The sequence below is a fragment of the Corythoichthys intestinalis genome, chromosome 7, assembly GCF_030265065.1.
Source record: "Corythoichthys intestinalis isolate RoL2023-P3 chromosome 7, ASM3026506v1, whole genome shotgun sequence".
Classification (NCBI taxonomy): domain Eukaryota; kingdom Metazoa; phylum Chordata; class Actinopteri; order Syngnathiformes; family Syngnathidae; genus Corythoichthys; species Corythoichthys intestinalis.
In genome coordinates this window covers 11,406,800-11,422,524 of record NC_080401.1, presented here as the reverse complement: position 1 = coordinate 11,422,524, position 15,725 = coordinate 11,406,800, and the positions used below count along the sequence as shown (strand labels likewise).

Below are 15,725 nucleotides of genomic sequence, written 5' to 3'. Positions count from 1 at the left end.
GCTGTGGCCAGAACGCAGTCTCACACCTTCCTCCTTGCTGCCGCCTGCTCGCTCAGTAGTTGCCGAAGGCTGATTGCTTGTTTGTCCTTCATCCTCCACTGCATCAGTCCCTCTTTTTTCACCTCTTTTATCAACACCATCGTCGTTTTTGAAGAAACTTCGGACACTCAGTTGCCTTGACATTTTTCCGAGTAAGGCCAACGACGTTATGCATCAAGAAATACAATAGCTAATTAATATGCTCACTCGCCACCCTGTGGTCTGGGGTGTGAATTGCAACCTGTCAAAATGACAGATGGACTTGTTTTTTCTGTCACCGTTTTAAAAAACCAGTCAACGACGGAAAATATTCGGTTAACGCGACTCCTGTGCTACATCCTAAAAAGTACTATATAATTAATTAAAAACAAAAGGAGGACAGTCTGACTTTATTCATGCAGGGTTGTTATATCCACAATACATGATCATGATTGGTTGAATATATTTGTTCTATTAGCACTTCTTTTATAGAGTAAACATCGTAATTTGTGGCAAAATATTATGTTGACTCCTAGTCAATGGCTTGCTGACCCCAAATTGGTCCTAGAAAAACTTAAGGAAAACTATTTGAATGTTTTTTTGTTTTTTGTTTTTATTTAAACACATTTGCCCCAATGGAAAGCAGTTCAGATATACTGTACAAATAAGTTACAGATGTTTTCGGTGTCTCATTTTTTCAGTGATTGTTGAAGTATTACATTTTTTTGTCATTCCTTTTTGAAGTTGTCTGCTTGTTTTCTCTCCGTGCCAGGTTATAAAATATGAGCAGTATCTTGACAATCCTCTGGCTCGTTTTCTACTCAAAAAGGCACTAACCAATCAAAGGATAGGACATTTTTTCTTCTGGCATCTGAAGTGAGTTTGTAAAAATTGTTTTTATTTCCTCCTGTAGCTGAAATCAATCATTTTCATGCGAAATGAAATCATCAACCTTGTCTATTTTTCTTTTTCATAGGGCTGAAATGCACAATAAAACTGTGAGTCAAAGGTTCGGGCTACTTTTAGAGGCTTATTGCAGGGCCTGTGGCATGTACCTCAAACACCTAAGCAGGCAGGTGGAGGCCATGGAGAAGCTCATCAATCTCACCGATATCCTCAAACAGGAGAAAAAGGATGAGACTCAGAAGGTGCTCCCATTCAAAATATTTCCTTTTAAAGTTCTCTTTTATTACAAGTAGAAGAGAACTTTTTTGTTTGTTTGTTTGATTGTTTTTTTACATTGGCATTCTTACTGTTGAGGTATTGTTTTAATTGTCTGCAATACAAACACCAAATCTTTACACCTGTATTTAGAGAGGTGTGACAATATATCAAAAAAGTGATGTATCGCAATACTTTGTACTTTGTGTTGATACACTACCAACAAGAATCAATATATCATTTTAAAAAAGTTTTACTGTTTGAAAAAAGAAGGAAACAAAAGGTTGCTTTAAAAATCTTCCATTAAAATATTGTCTACGTTAGCTCACTGGCTGCCATTGACGCCAAATTTATTTGGACTGGATTGGATGTCTAGCACCAGTAACGGCACTGTAATAACAGCATTCACAGCCAGTAATGTGGACATTTACTTCCTGTTAATTCTCAATCAATCAATCAATCAAATTTATTTATATAGCCCTTTACAAAAATCCAACAGGCCCTCAAAGTGCTTTACAACAAAGACAAATATGGTTCATGAAAGATAAAAGGAATGAAGGTACTATACTTTGACATTAAGAAAAACAAAGCAATGCAACCCGACAAAAGTCAAAACAGCAAATTAAAAAATAAAACAGAATCCGAAAACATTAGAACCCTTAAGAAATAAAACCAGGCTACCCTAGTCAGGGGAAAAAGCGAGTCTAAAAAAGTACGTCTTTAAACGAGATTTAAAAAGGCCTAAGTTGGTAATGGTACGGATTTCAGGGGGTAGGCTATTCCATAACCTGGGGGCAGCAACTGCAAAAGATCGGTCCCCCCACTGTTTAAGTCTTGACCTCGGAATTTGCAAAAGAAGCTGGCCGGTAGAACGAAGACCCCTGCCAGAGTTACGGAGGGTTAAAATTTCCGATAAATAGGAAGGAGCCTGGCCATTAATAGAATTAAAAACAAACAGTGAAAGTTTGAAATCAATTCTAAAATGGATTGGGAGCCAGCGGAGCGATGAAAGCAAGGGAGTAATATGCTCACGTTTAGGTGTACCGGTTAAAAAACGAGCAGGAGCACTTTGAATAAGTTGAAGACGAGAAATCGAGGACTTGGGAAGAGTAACATAAGGTGCATTGCAGTAGTCCAGCCTTAAGCTAATAAAAGCGTGAATTGCTTTTTCACGGTTGTGGCGACTAAGAAATCAATCAATCAATCAATCAATTCTGAGTCACTTCCTTTTCATTTGGGGACATTCTTAGGTCACTTCCTTTTCAGTATCCCAAAATCAACAGGAAGTGACCTGTAAATGCCCCCAAATGAACCAGAAGTTACACGTGAATGCCCCAAAATGAAAAGGAAGTGACCGAAAATCAACAGCAAATGACATGAAATGCCCCGAAATGAACTCGTTGCCTGGAATTAGCTGCCACTGAGGGCCATAGACTTTCAATCTATCTAAAGGATGGTTTGGGTGTCTACTAGTGATAAACTCACTCTAATTCACAGCAGAATGATGAAAATAGCTTGTTTTTCTGTTTATTAGTTCTGTTGTAGAATGTCCTAGAATTATTTCCTGATCCATGTATCAATAATTGTTGTATCGCCATACCGTGTGATCATCGTTATTGTGAGCTGTATATCGTATCGTATCGTATCGTATCGTATCGTATTGTGAGGTACTCAGAGATTTCCACTCCTAACCATATTATATCTAATAAACTATTTTGTTTTAAATAATTATTGTGCGATTGCCATTTGTGTAAAGGTTCAGATGCGGTTCCTGGTGGATCAGATGAAAAGGCCCGATTACATGGATGCACTACAGAACTTTACCTCACCCCTTAACCCTGCACATCAACTGGGCAACCTGAGGTTTGTGTTAATGATTTTGCATGAACATGTGTGAAGGCAAGTATCAGTGTGTAAAAGACAATCATGCAAGGTTTTTATGCACAGGTTAGATGAATGCAGGATCATGTCATCGGCCAAGAGGCCATTGTGGCTCAACTGGGAAAATCCAGATATCATGTCTGAGCTACTCTTTCAGAACAATGAGATTATCTTCAAAAACGGAGATGGTAAAATACACGTTCCAGGCTGATACTATACTAATCATAATACCCTATTTTTCGGACTATAAAGCACTCTTTTTTTTTCAGTTTGATTGAGCCTGCGACTCATCTAATGTTAAAATATACAGTATAATGAATGTTCTTAAATATTGTGTCACAATAGCTTCCATTAACAAAGAGTAAAAATGACTCACAACCAGCCCCAATAGGACACCCTTGGCTTGTGAACAGGTACTGAGCAAAAAACCTTGAATTGAAGATATATGTATGTTTATGTTCTATATATTATTCAAACTAGTATAAAGATGTTAAAAAAGGATGATCGATTTGGAGTGGTTTGATTTATGAAGTTCTTTGTGCGCATAGGGGCAAGAACGGTAGGCCTAGAGAGTCTATGACCTGCGACGCTACAGTATATATCTCATGCATTCCTACATTTATTTCAGTATAGCTTACGTATTATACCATAACTATTCTAGCTGCAAACAAATGTGTAAAGACTGGCGATACAATGATAGAGTTGTATCCGCCTACTTTTTGGACAACCCTTCAGAGTGAATTTGGTAAGCCACACATACAGAGGGCAAATAAGTATTTAGTCAACCACCAATTGTGCAATTTCTCCAACTTGAAAAGATTAGAGAGGTCTGTAATTGTCAACATAGGTAAACCTAAACCATGAGAGACAGAATGTGAAAAAAAAAAAAAACGAAAATGACATTGTTTGATTTTTAAAGAATTTATTTCCAAATTAGAGTGGAAAATAAGTATTTGGTCACCTACAAACAAGCAAGATTACTGGCTGTCAAAGAGGTCTAACAAGGTCTAACGGGGCTCCACTCGTTACCTGTATTAATGGCACCTATTTTAACTCATTTATCGGTATAAAAGACACCTGTCCACAATCTCAGTCAGTCACACTCCAAACTCCACTACGGCCAAGACCAAAGAGCTGTCAAAGGACACCAGAGACTGCACCAGGCTGGGAAGACTGAATCTGCAATAGGTAAAATGCTTGGTGTAAAGAAATCAACCGTGGGAGCAATTATTAGAAAAGGGAAGACATACAATACCACTGATAACCTCCCTCGATCTGGGGCTCCATGCAAGATCTCACCCCGTGGCGTCAAAATGATAACAAGAATGGTGTGCAAAAATCCCAGAACCACACTGGGGGACCTAGTGAATCACCTACAGAGAGCTGGGACCACAGTAACAAAGGCTACAATCAGTAGCACAATGCGCCGCCAGGGACTCAAATCCTGCACTGCCAGACGTATCCCCCTGCTGAAGAAAGTACACGTCCAGGCCCGTCTGCGGTTTGCTAGAGAGCATTTGGATGATCCAAAAGAGACTAGGAGAATCTGTTATGGTCAGAAGAAACCAAAATAAAACATTTTGGTAGAAACACAGGTTCTCGTGTTTGTAGGAGAAAGAATACTGAATTGCATCCGAAGAACACCATACCCACTGTGAAGCATGGGGGTGGAAACATCATGCTTTGGGGCTGTTTTTCTGCAAAGGGACCAGGACGACTGATCTGTGTAAAGGAAAGAATGAATGGGGCCATGTATCGAGAGATTTTGCGTGAAATTCTCCTTCCATCAGCAAGGGCATTGAAGATGGAACGTGGCTGGGTTTTTCAGCATGACAATGATCCCAAACACACAGCAAGGGCAACAAAGGAGTGGCTTCGTTAGAAGCATTTCAAGGTCCTGGAGTGGCCTAGCCAGTCTCCAGATCTCAAGCCCATAGAAAATCTGTGTAGGGAGTTGAAAGTCTGTATTGCCCATCGACAGCCCCAAAACATCACTGCTCTAGAGGAGATCTGCAAGGAGGAATGGGCCAAAATACCAGCAACAGTGTGTGAAAAGCTTGTGAAGAGTTACAGAAAACGTTATTTCCAACAAAGGGTACATAACAAAGTATTGAGATAAACTTTTGGCATTGACCAAATACTTATTTTCCACCATGATTTGCAAATAAATTCTTTAAAAATCAAACAATGTGATTTTCTGGTTTTTTTTCCACATTCTGTCTCTCATGGTTGAGGTTTACCCATGTTGACAATTACAGGCCTCTCTAATATTTTCAAGTGGGAGAACTTGCACAATTAGCGGTTGACTAAATACTTATTTGCCCCAATTTTAGTAGGTACAGGACAGTCATAAATTCTCTGCAGAGCTGAGTGAAGGAAGATATGACACCTGAGGGGAGAACGGATGACACACAAATGGAACTTGGAGGCAAGATGGACAACAACTTGGTCACCACAACGAAGTAATTAAAGTTGGAAGCTAACACAAATTAGGCAAAGCTACTACAGCTAAGCTATGTTAACGGGAATGCCAATGAATTGAGTGTTGTGGGTAATAGCCAAAAATGTGTGTAAAAGCCTGTGTGCATGCTACAATTGAAGAATGCGTGAGTGGCTATTGTTGAGCTGAGTCCTGGAAAGTTGTAGCTTGTTAAGGTAAAGAAAGGTTACATTAGCCCAAGCCTTCCATGATGTGTGACTGCCTGTAACGAGTAGGGTTGCCTACCGTCCCGCAAGCCGCCAACGGTACCAAAAGGAACTTATTCCTAGATGTCCCTTGCAATCCGGGACTGTTGGCAACCCGAGTAACATAGCTGGTTTTGACGCTGGTTTCAATTTCTAGTTTTGCAAATATCGTAATTTTGGGACTATGAGCCGCTACTCCACCCGTTTTGAACTCTGTGGTTTATAGTGCAGTGATTTTTATTTATTAATTTTTTTCAGGCTAATGAGCTTGGTACCTTCAAGTATTACTATCCCATAATGTATATATAGAATATATCCTGTAATGCAATGTGAACACCTGTGACTTATAGTCCAGTGCGGCTTATACAGTGCCTTGCAAAAGTATTCGGCCCCCTTGAATCTTGCAACCTTTCGCCACATTTCAGGCTTCAAACATAAAGATATGAAATTTTATTTTTTTGTCAAGAATCAACAAGTGGGACACAATCGTGAAGTGGAACAACATTTATTGGATAATTTAAACTTTTTTAACAAATAAAAAACTGAAAAGTGGGGCGTGCAATATTATTCGGCCCCTTTACTTTCAGTGCAGCAAACTCACTCCAGAAGTTCAGTGAGGATCTCTGAATGATCCAATGTTGTCCTAAATGACCGATGATGATAAATAGAATCCAAATGTGTGTAATCAAGTCTCCGTATAAATGCACCTGCTCTGTGATAGTCTCAGGGTTCTGTTTATAGTGCAGAGAGCATTATGAAAACCAAGGAACACACCAGGCAGGTCCGAGATACTGTTGTGGAGAAGTTTAAAGCCGGATTTGGATACAAAAAGATTTCCCAAGCTTTAAAAATCTCAAGGAGCACTGTGCAAGCCATCATATTGAAATGGAAGGAGCATCAGACCACTGCAAATCTACCAAGACCTGGCCGTCCTTCCAAACTTTCTTCTCAAACAAGAAGCAAACTGATCAGAGATGCAGCCAAGAGGCCCATGATCACTCTGGATGAACTGCAGAGATCTACAGCTGAGGTGGGAGAGTCTGTCCATAGGACAACAATCAGTCGTACACTGCACAAATCTGGCCTTTATGGAAGAGTGGCAAGAAGTAAGCCATTTCTCAAAGATATCCATAAAAAGTCTCGTTTAAAGTTTGCCACAAGCCACCTGGGAGACACACCAAACATGTGGAAGAAGGTGCTCTGGTCAGATGAAACCAAAATTGAACTTTTTGGCCACAATGCAAAATGATATGTTTGGCGTAAAAGCAACACAGCTCATCAACCTGAACACACCATCCCCACTGTCAAGCATGGTGTTGGCAGCATCATGGTTTGGGCCTGCTTTTCTTCAGCAGGGACATGGAAGATGGTTAAAATTGACGGGAAGATGGATGCAGCCAAATACAGGAACATTCTGGAAGAAAACCTGTTGGTATCTGCACAAGACCTGAGACTGGGACGGAGATTTATCTTCCAACAGGACAATGATCCAAAACATAAAGCCAAATCTACAATGGAATGGTTCAAAAATAAACGTATCCAGGTGTTAGAATGGCCAAGTCAAAGTCCAGACCTGAATCCAATCGAGAATCTGTGGAAAGAGCTGAAGACTGCTGTTCACAAACACTCTCCATCCAACCTCACTGAGCTCGAGCTGTTTTGCAAGGAAGAATGGGCAAGAATGTCAGTCTCTCGATGTGCAAAACTGATAGAAACATACCCCAAGTGACTTGCAGCTGTAATTGGAGCAAAAGGTGGCGCTACACAGTATTAACGCAAGGGGGCCGAATAATATTGCACGCCCCACTTTTCGGTTTTTTATTTGTTAAAAAAGTTTAAATTATCCAATAAATTTTGTTCCACTTCATGATTGTGTCCCACTTGTGGTTGATTCTTGACAAAAAATTCAAATTTTATATCTTTATGTTTGAAGCCTGAAATGTGGCGAAAGGTTGCAAGGTTCAAGGGGGCCGAATACTTTTGCAAGGCACTGTATATGAAGATAGACAGTTTACTTGTAAACTTTGATGGGTGCGGTTCATAGTCGCGTGTCGCATGTCTGCAAGCAACTTGCGTTTTAGAATTTCTCCATTCAAAACAGCAGTGGAGCTGGAGTAACATTACTCATGAAAACCCCTTAAAAAAGACAATTTGGAAATACCGCATCCATCTGCCATCATCACGACTGAGCAGGACATGTTCATGAAGGAAGATGTAGAACGAAGCTTGTGCCACCACAAAGACCGGGTGTTTTTGTAGCCGTGTTGCCGCTGTGTTTTGGAAGGTATGTTCTGCATTTTCATGTGTCCGGTGCTCAAACAATACTGAAGCTAAAATCTTGCGCATGAAACGACTTGTTGCCTTTGTCGAGGTATGAATGTGAGCTGTACATGACAAAATATTCAGAATCAAACAGATTGTCCTTTAAGGATTGTGAGGTATTATTTTAGCAATTTTAGTAGTTTATTACAATGATTGTAATTATGATGCTCTTTATTATTATATACTACAACAACTGTATCCGCTTCTAGCCTGTTGCTAATCACTACGTGTAGCATGGCACAATTATGTAAACGCATTATTGCAAAAAGTTTTTTGTTTGTTTGTTTACAGCTGGAAAATGCTTTTAGGCAAGGGAAGACTACTTGTCCGTTGATGGACATATATCGAGACTACGTGCGTTATACTTTGATGAAAGAAGCCTTGATTCCCGTTGGCGGCTGAGAGGCAGAGGCTGGGACAAATGGCGGCTCACCTCGCGGCGGACCATCAGCTTGATCGATCCCGAGATCCAACTACGAGTTTTTTAACTGCTGCAACTTTAAGACACGCTATTGGAGGCCGCCGAGGGTCTGCGTAATGTCGGTTCAAAGTTTGGCGAGGCTTTTCTGACTGGTATCACATTTTCGTATGCAATTTTTTCTAATAATTTTATAAATTGTGATTTATTTACCTGTTTTGCACATGCACCAATCATTTTAAATAAAACAAGAAATGGAATCGTGTTGTCCAAATGTTTTATTGCGATCAGTATCTGCAATACAGCCCTTCGGCATTTGGCAAATATAATGTAATTGCAGCTCATTTTGGTCACTCTAGTGGCCGGCGAATCAATCTATACCTCACGTCAACACAGGCTGACATGGTGTCATAATTTTGTCCACGAATGATCAACAAAGTGATAAGAATAATCATACAATCTCATCTATGTCGTGCTGAATCCATTTTTACAGATTCCGTGGGTTCCTCTGGCTTGGTTTTGCAGTTTTAGCTTCGTCAACACACTGCTGACTTCAACCGCAACTCATGAGGTTTTTTCTAAACAGAAAGTTCGAAGCAGACATTGTCCAAGATGGCACCATCCATATTTTGCTTAGGAAAATTGTCTATAGCTAAAAAAGAAATAATTCAGCTGTTTTGAAATGCTCTACTGTTACTCAAGTAATTCTAGTGACTGTATTTTCTTGGTAAAAACAAATTGCGGACAACATATATTATCCCCCCCCCCCCCCCCCCCCCCCCCAAAATGTGTGATTTATGTTTTTTCTTCGTCATGACTCATTTTTTGATTAGTGAGACTTATACTCCAGAGTGATTTATAGTCCGGAAAATATGAGTTAATTAAAAAAAAAAACGAATTTAATGGTGCACAGAATAGTGTCATTAGTTTTGACTGTCTTTAATATGTTTTTTTGTTTGGTTGGTTGCTTTTTTCGGTTGTAGATCTGCGCCAAGATATGTTGACGTTGCAGATTATCAAAATCATGGAGAACATTTGGCAGAATCAGGGACTGGACTTACGGTATATGCTTTTTTTTCTAGATCACAGTTTGTTCATCAGTTCTCACTATTTTCCAAATCTTCTCACCTCTGTCAGGAGATTGCGTGCAGTTGTGTGCACTCATGTTTGTCTTTGCCTCCAGCATGCTGCCTTATGGCTGTCTCTCATTAGGAGACTGTGTGGGTCTTATCGAGGTGGTTCGCAGCTCACACACTATCATGCAGATTCAGTGTAAAGGTGGCTTGAAAGGGGCTTTGCAGTTCAATTCAAATACTCTGCATCAATGGCTCAAAGACAAGAACAAGGGCGAGATGTAAGTTCTTCGTACCATTAAGTCACCATTCGTTGAGTGCATTTAATCTTTTTAATCAACTTGACTGTCTATTTCGACATGACTATATGTTTTATTTGATTTGATTCAGGTATGATATGGCTGTGGACCTTTTTACAAGATCTTGTGCTGGCTACTGTGTAGCCACATTTATTCTTGGCATTGGAGACAGACACAACAGCAACATCATGGTTAAAGATGATGGACAGGTAACTGCAAAAACACATTTTAGTGTTAAAACAGTTCAATGTCAGTACTAGATTTGGGGATTTTATATCAAGCTTTGTCACACACCTGTAGTAAGTTGTTTCAGAAAGAATAGCAAAAATGCATATCTGTGAAAAAAAGAATACAGTAGGTTCCCCAAAAACTAAAATAAGGTTAATTTGGGACTTGTGTGCTGCAATCAGATGAGTGAACAAATATATTAAGAGAAAAAAAAAAGAGCAATGACTCCTTTCTTTCTTTTGCTGTTTTTGCTTTGCCTCAGTTATTTCACATAGACTTTGGACATTTCCTGGATCATAAGAAAAAGAAATTTGGATACAAGAGAGAGCGAGTACCCTTTGTATTGACCCAAGACTTTCTCATCGTCATCAGTAAGGGCTCCCAGGAGTGCGCTAAGACCAAAGAGTTTGAGAGGTACTTGTACTTTATAAATTACTTGCTGTTGACCAGTCAATGTTACTTTTAGTCCCCAGGAATCAGCAGCAAAAAAGCGTTGATTCTGCGGAGAATTCCGTGGTTTGAAAGTTGTTTTTCCACAGGCAATAAAAAACAAGCTAAAATGACTATATCAACCAAATAGGGCTGCAGCTATTGAATATTTTAGTAATCGAGTGTTCTACTGAAAATTCATCAATTAATCGAGTAATCGGATTAAACATTTTTTCAGGTAAAGAGCAATGATAAATATACAGGACATTTCATCTAATATTGAACCATTGTTGATACAATACTTTCTTACGTGCAATATTAACGTGCAATGTCCAATGCCTTCACTGTCAAACTGCTGCTACTTCACTTCGATTATTTGCACTGCCTGAACTTAGGACTACATCATATACATTTTAAATTTATATTTATTTAGAGTTTATATTTTATACTTGCAAGTCACTTTTGAGATTTATCCTGCACTGTAAAGGGGGATGCTCCACAATTTAACTGTACAACTGTATAATGACATTAAAGGGCTATTCTATTCTATTGTATGTGGCGGGTGCTATTTAACTATGACATGGAGCATCCCTGATGATAACAACAGGTAAAATGTAATACAGTGATCTGTCACTTTTTTTGCGGCTCAACTTTGGCGCCCTCATTGCATTTTGGATTTTTAAAAAAAATATCCATCAAAAATTAAAAATTGAGAAAATATTGCTCGAAAGTTGCCTGCGCACTAGCAAAAGGCAGGGAAAGCCCGCACAACTCAAAATCCACCTCTCTGATTGGCTGGCCAGCATCCACCCCTAAGAGATCCCTCCCAACTCGGGCAACTCGCAATCTGATTGGTCGTTGTAAGAATAAAAACATATTTATGTACACTTTATTTACATCTACATATGTATGTAAAATTACACGCAAACACATCATACATTATGAGGTTGTACTGTAAATGTACTGTATGTATTGTGTCATTTGTACATTATTTTATATATGTTAGTTATATTATTAATATCTTATTTACATATGTCAAACTATTCTTTAATGTTCTAATGCTGACATATGCATTTATAGGGTTTTATTTTATTTTATTTTTTTTCAATACACTACCGTTCAAAAGTTTGAGGTCAACCAGACAATTTTGTGTTTTCCTTCATAAGTCACACTTTTATTTTTAAAATGAGTTTCAAAATGAATAAAAATATAGTCAAGACATTGACAAGGTTTGAAATAAGGATTTTTTAAATAATAATTTTCTCCTTCAAACTTTGCTTTTATGAAAGAATGCTCATTATGCAACAATTAGAGCTTTGCAGACCTATGGTGTACTAGCTGTTAATTTGATGAGAAGAAGAGAAAGAAGATAAGAGAAACTACTTCACTCCATGCTTCCAGAAGCACCTTGCACAAGTTGGATTGGCTTGGTGGGCACTTCTTGCGTACCAAGCAAGAAGGAACAAGAAGGAACCCTAACCCTAACCCTAAGGTCAAGCTGCTCCTACAACAACTCAATCGGTTTGAGATCTGTTGACTGTGCTGGCCACCCCATTAAAGATAGAATACCAACTGCCTGCTTCTTTCCTAAATAGTTCTTGCATAATTTGGAGGTGTGCTTTGGGTCACTGTGATGTTGTAGGATGTTGTGTGATGTTGTTGTTGAAATGACTCCAATCAAGCGTTGTCCACAGGGTATGGCATGGTGTTGCAAAAAGGAGTGATAGCCTTCTTTATTTAAAATCCAGTTGATCTTGTACAAATCTCCCATTTTACCAGCACTAAAGCAACCTCAGACCATCACATTACCTTCACCATTGTTGACAGATGACATAAGGCACTCATCCAGCATCTTTTCAGTTGTTTTGTGTGTCACAAATGTTTTCTTTGATCCAAAGTCCAAACACCTCAATGTTTGATTCATCTGTCCATAACAGTTTTTTCCAATTTTCCTCTGTCCAATGTCTGTGTTCTCTTGCCTATATTAATCGTTTGCTGTCTCAGATAAAGCTTTTTCCTTTGCCACACTGCCCTGAAAATCAGCATCCCAGAGTCGTCTCTTCACTGTCGACACTGACGTCTTACGGGTACTATTTAATAAAGCGGCTAAATGAGGACCTGCGAGGCATCAATTTCTCAAACTAGAGACTCTTATGTACTTTTCTTCTTGCTCAGTTGTGCAGCGGGGCCTCCCGCTTCTCTTTCTACTCGTTAGATCTTGTTTGTGCTGCTCTCTGAAGGGAGTGGTACACCGCGTTATAGGAAATCTTCAATTTCTTTGCAGTTTCTCTAATGGAATAGCCTTCATTTCTAAGAACAGATTGTCGAGTTTCACGTGAAAGTTGTCTTTTTCTGGCCATTCTGAGAGTTTAATCAAACCCACAAAGGTGATGCTCCAGATAACCTAAGCTTCAAGGAAGATCAGTTTTATAGCTTCTCTAACCACCTAAACTGTTTTGAGCTGTGCCAACATAATTGCACAAGGTTTTCTAATCATCTATTATCCTTCTAAGTAGGGTTGTTCCGATCATGGTTTTTTGCTTCCGATCCGATCCCGATCGTTTTAGTTTGAGTATCTGCCGATCCCGATATTTCCCGATCCGATTGCTTTTTTTTTTTTTTGCTCCCGATTCAGTTCCAATCATTCCTGATAATTTTTCCCGATCATATACATTTTGGCAATGCATTAAGAAAAAAATGAATAAAACTCGGACGAATATATACATTCAACATACAGTACATGAGTACTGTATTTGTTTATTATGACAATAAATCCTCAAGATGGCATTTACATTATTAACATTCTTTCTGTGAGAGGGATCCACGGATAGAAAGACTTGTAAATGGTAAATGTGACTTTGTATATTGTGACTAAATATTGCCATCTAGTGTATTTGTTGAGCTTTCAGTAAATGATACTGTAGCCATTTAACTTCTGCCCAAATGCATGATGGGAACTGCAACCATGACTGTGCGTCGTGGTACCAATTAATATATCTTCTCGGCATTGGGAAATAACATAGGGTGTTAAGAAAAAGATCAACTACTACCTTTCTTCCCCACATTGCTCCCCACGATTATTTTAAACGTTTGGAGAGGGCTTGTAAGGCTTTAGCCATTTAAAAAAAGGCTCCAAAGGCTGCCAAAATTCACTCTACTCATTTTACGCTGCCTTAGCTCTATATACTGTATGGGTAAAACGGCGCCATCATAGATTGAACGCGACAATGCGTGAGTGGGTCGTGCAGCGCATGCGTTAATTGCGTTAAATATTGTAAAGTGATAAATGTAAGAAATATAAATTCTAGCCGTTAACGCGATAAATTTGATAACCCTACCTTAAGCTTAAACTAAAGACTCTGGAAGAGTGTAACACATTATGTCTGTAACGTTAAATACAATTAGAAAACGATTTAATTAAAACAAATATATATATTAAAAAAAGGCATGTCCGATATTTTTTGGGCGATTACGATAGTTTGAAAATGACGTGATCGGACGCCGATCGATCGGGACATCTCTACTTCTAAGGCAACTAGCAAGCACAATTTACCATTTAAACACTGGAGTGATGTTTGTTGTTAATGGGCCTCTTTACAAAGCTACCTAGATAGAATAGTAAGCTAGAATAGTAATTTACCACATTAATAATGTATAGAGTGTTTTTCTGATTAGTTTAATGTTATTTCCATAGAAAAAAACTGTGCTTTTCTTTCAAAAAGGAGGACATATATTGTAAAGTACGACATTTAGATCTACTCGCAGTAATTACTGTCCTTATGCAGTCACTCTGTGATGCGTGGGGGAAACTTCGCACTCCGCCTGGATGTGGTGGTTCACTAATGACCATGTAGTGGGGATGTGATGCTTCATTTGCGTGTACAAAATTGCCCAAGAGATGTTGGAGCTTTGTAATCGGCTTTGGATGCTGTCAAAGCAGGTAAAAATTGAGAAAAGTACTGCTTAATATCCCCTCGGCGGTCGTGGAGGTGCTTGGCGGTGCTCCATTTGCAGGTAAAAGTTGAAATTTCTCCAGTAGGTGTTGGGAAAAAAGGTTCAAATTCCCCTGGATGTTTTGGAGGTTTTGTTGTGGGCTTCGGATGCTCTCAAAGCTTGTAAAAATGCTAAAAAGTCGTGCTATAAATGAGCCTTGAGGTCTTGTTTTTGAAATCTTCATGTAAGACAAGACTGGTTGGGGATACGATGTGTGAAGCCAATCAGCTCACAGATAAACCCACCATTATTGGTGGTTCAGTTTGTCAATAACTGTAGGGGAGGTCCTGATAGTGCGCAGCCAATCAGCTCACGGAACAAACCCATTCTTTTTGGTGGTCTCGTCATGTCCGTCATAGTAGGGGCGGCTTCGATGGTGCTCATTGGCTTTGTCATTTGTCAATCTTGCACCAGGAACCAATCACGCACCTCTGACGAGTGCCCGTGGGTATGTCCAGAGCCCCTGACTCATGCACAGCAGTCATGGTGCGAAACTTTGTCTCTCACACCTCAGAGTGAAACTACGCATATGTATTTCCTTTAAAAATTTACATGAATACTTTTTAAAACCCAGCGAATAACTGAAACTGCACATTTTGAAACGCGAATTGACGAGGGATCTCTGTATACACAAAAAAGTATGTGTTGAAAGTGGGTGAGGGTACTACTACTTAGCGGTTTTTCACTTTACGCGGCCAGTTCTGGTCTCCTTTAATCTGGATAATTAAGGGATCACTGTATTCTCCACCTTGTCGTGTATTCCGTGGACTGTTTTGGTTTCCATGGAAAATGTTGAAATCTTCCTAAGGGGACGACACACGACACTAGTGTGTCCTAGTCAAGCTGGCATTATTTTCAACGTTGCAGCCTTACCTGAATGATTTTAGTTCTGAGTGTTTATCCTTTAGTGGCATTAACTGTAGAAGCGGCCAGTTCTGATCGACTTTTTAAAGTGTCGTTCGACGTTCATATATTTCATATTGTCATTGGTGTGTGATTTGTCTTTTCAGGAAGCGCATTCATGTTTCTTTTATGGTATGCAGGTTCCAGGAAATGTGTTATAAAGCTTACCTGGCCATCCGACAGCATGCCAACCTGTTCATCAACCTGTTTTCCATGATGTTGGGTTCCGGCATGCCTGAGTTGCAGTCATTTGATGACATTGCCTACATTAGGAAGACCTTGGCCCTGGAAAAGACAGAACAGGTGTGATTTACA

At 39.3% G+C, this 15,725-nt stretch overlaps 1 protein-coding gene across 3 annotated transcripts in view; it reads left to right on the top strand.

The window, feature by feature from the left end:
* pik3ca (phosphatidylinositol-4,5-bisphosphate 3-kinase, catalytic subunit alpha) overlaps positions 1-15,725 on the top strand; it is an 80,420-nt gene that overhangs the window by 53,078 nt on the left and 11,617 nt on the right. For 2 of the 3 annotated variants that reach the window (XM_057840144.1, XM_057840143.1), the window contains 9 exons: positions 791-894; positions 995-1,166; positions 2,936-3,042; positions 3,127-3,248; positions 9,469-9,547; positions 9,669-9,839; positions 9,949-10,066; positions 10,348-10,499; positions 15,551-15,713. In XM_057840144.1, coding sequence (XP_057696127.1) covers positions 791-894; positions 995-1,166; positions 2,936-3,042; positions 3,127-3,248; positions 9,469-9,547; positions 9,669-9,839; positions 9,949-10,066; positions 10,348-10,499; positions 15,551-15,713 — 1,188 coding nt within the window. Of the gene's footprint in view, positions 1-790; positions 895-994; positions 1,167-2,935; positions 3,043-3,126; positions 3,249-9,468; positions 9,548-9,622; positions 9,840-9,948; positions 10,067-10,347; positions 10,500-15,550; positions 15,714-15,725 lie in introns of those variants that run through there. The other variant, XR_009063755.1, reaches the window with a different exon arrangement.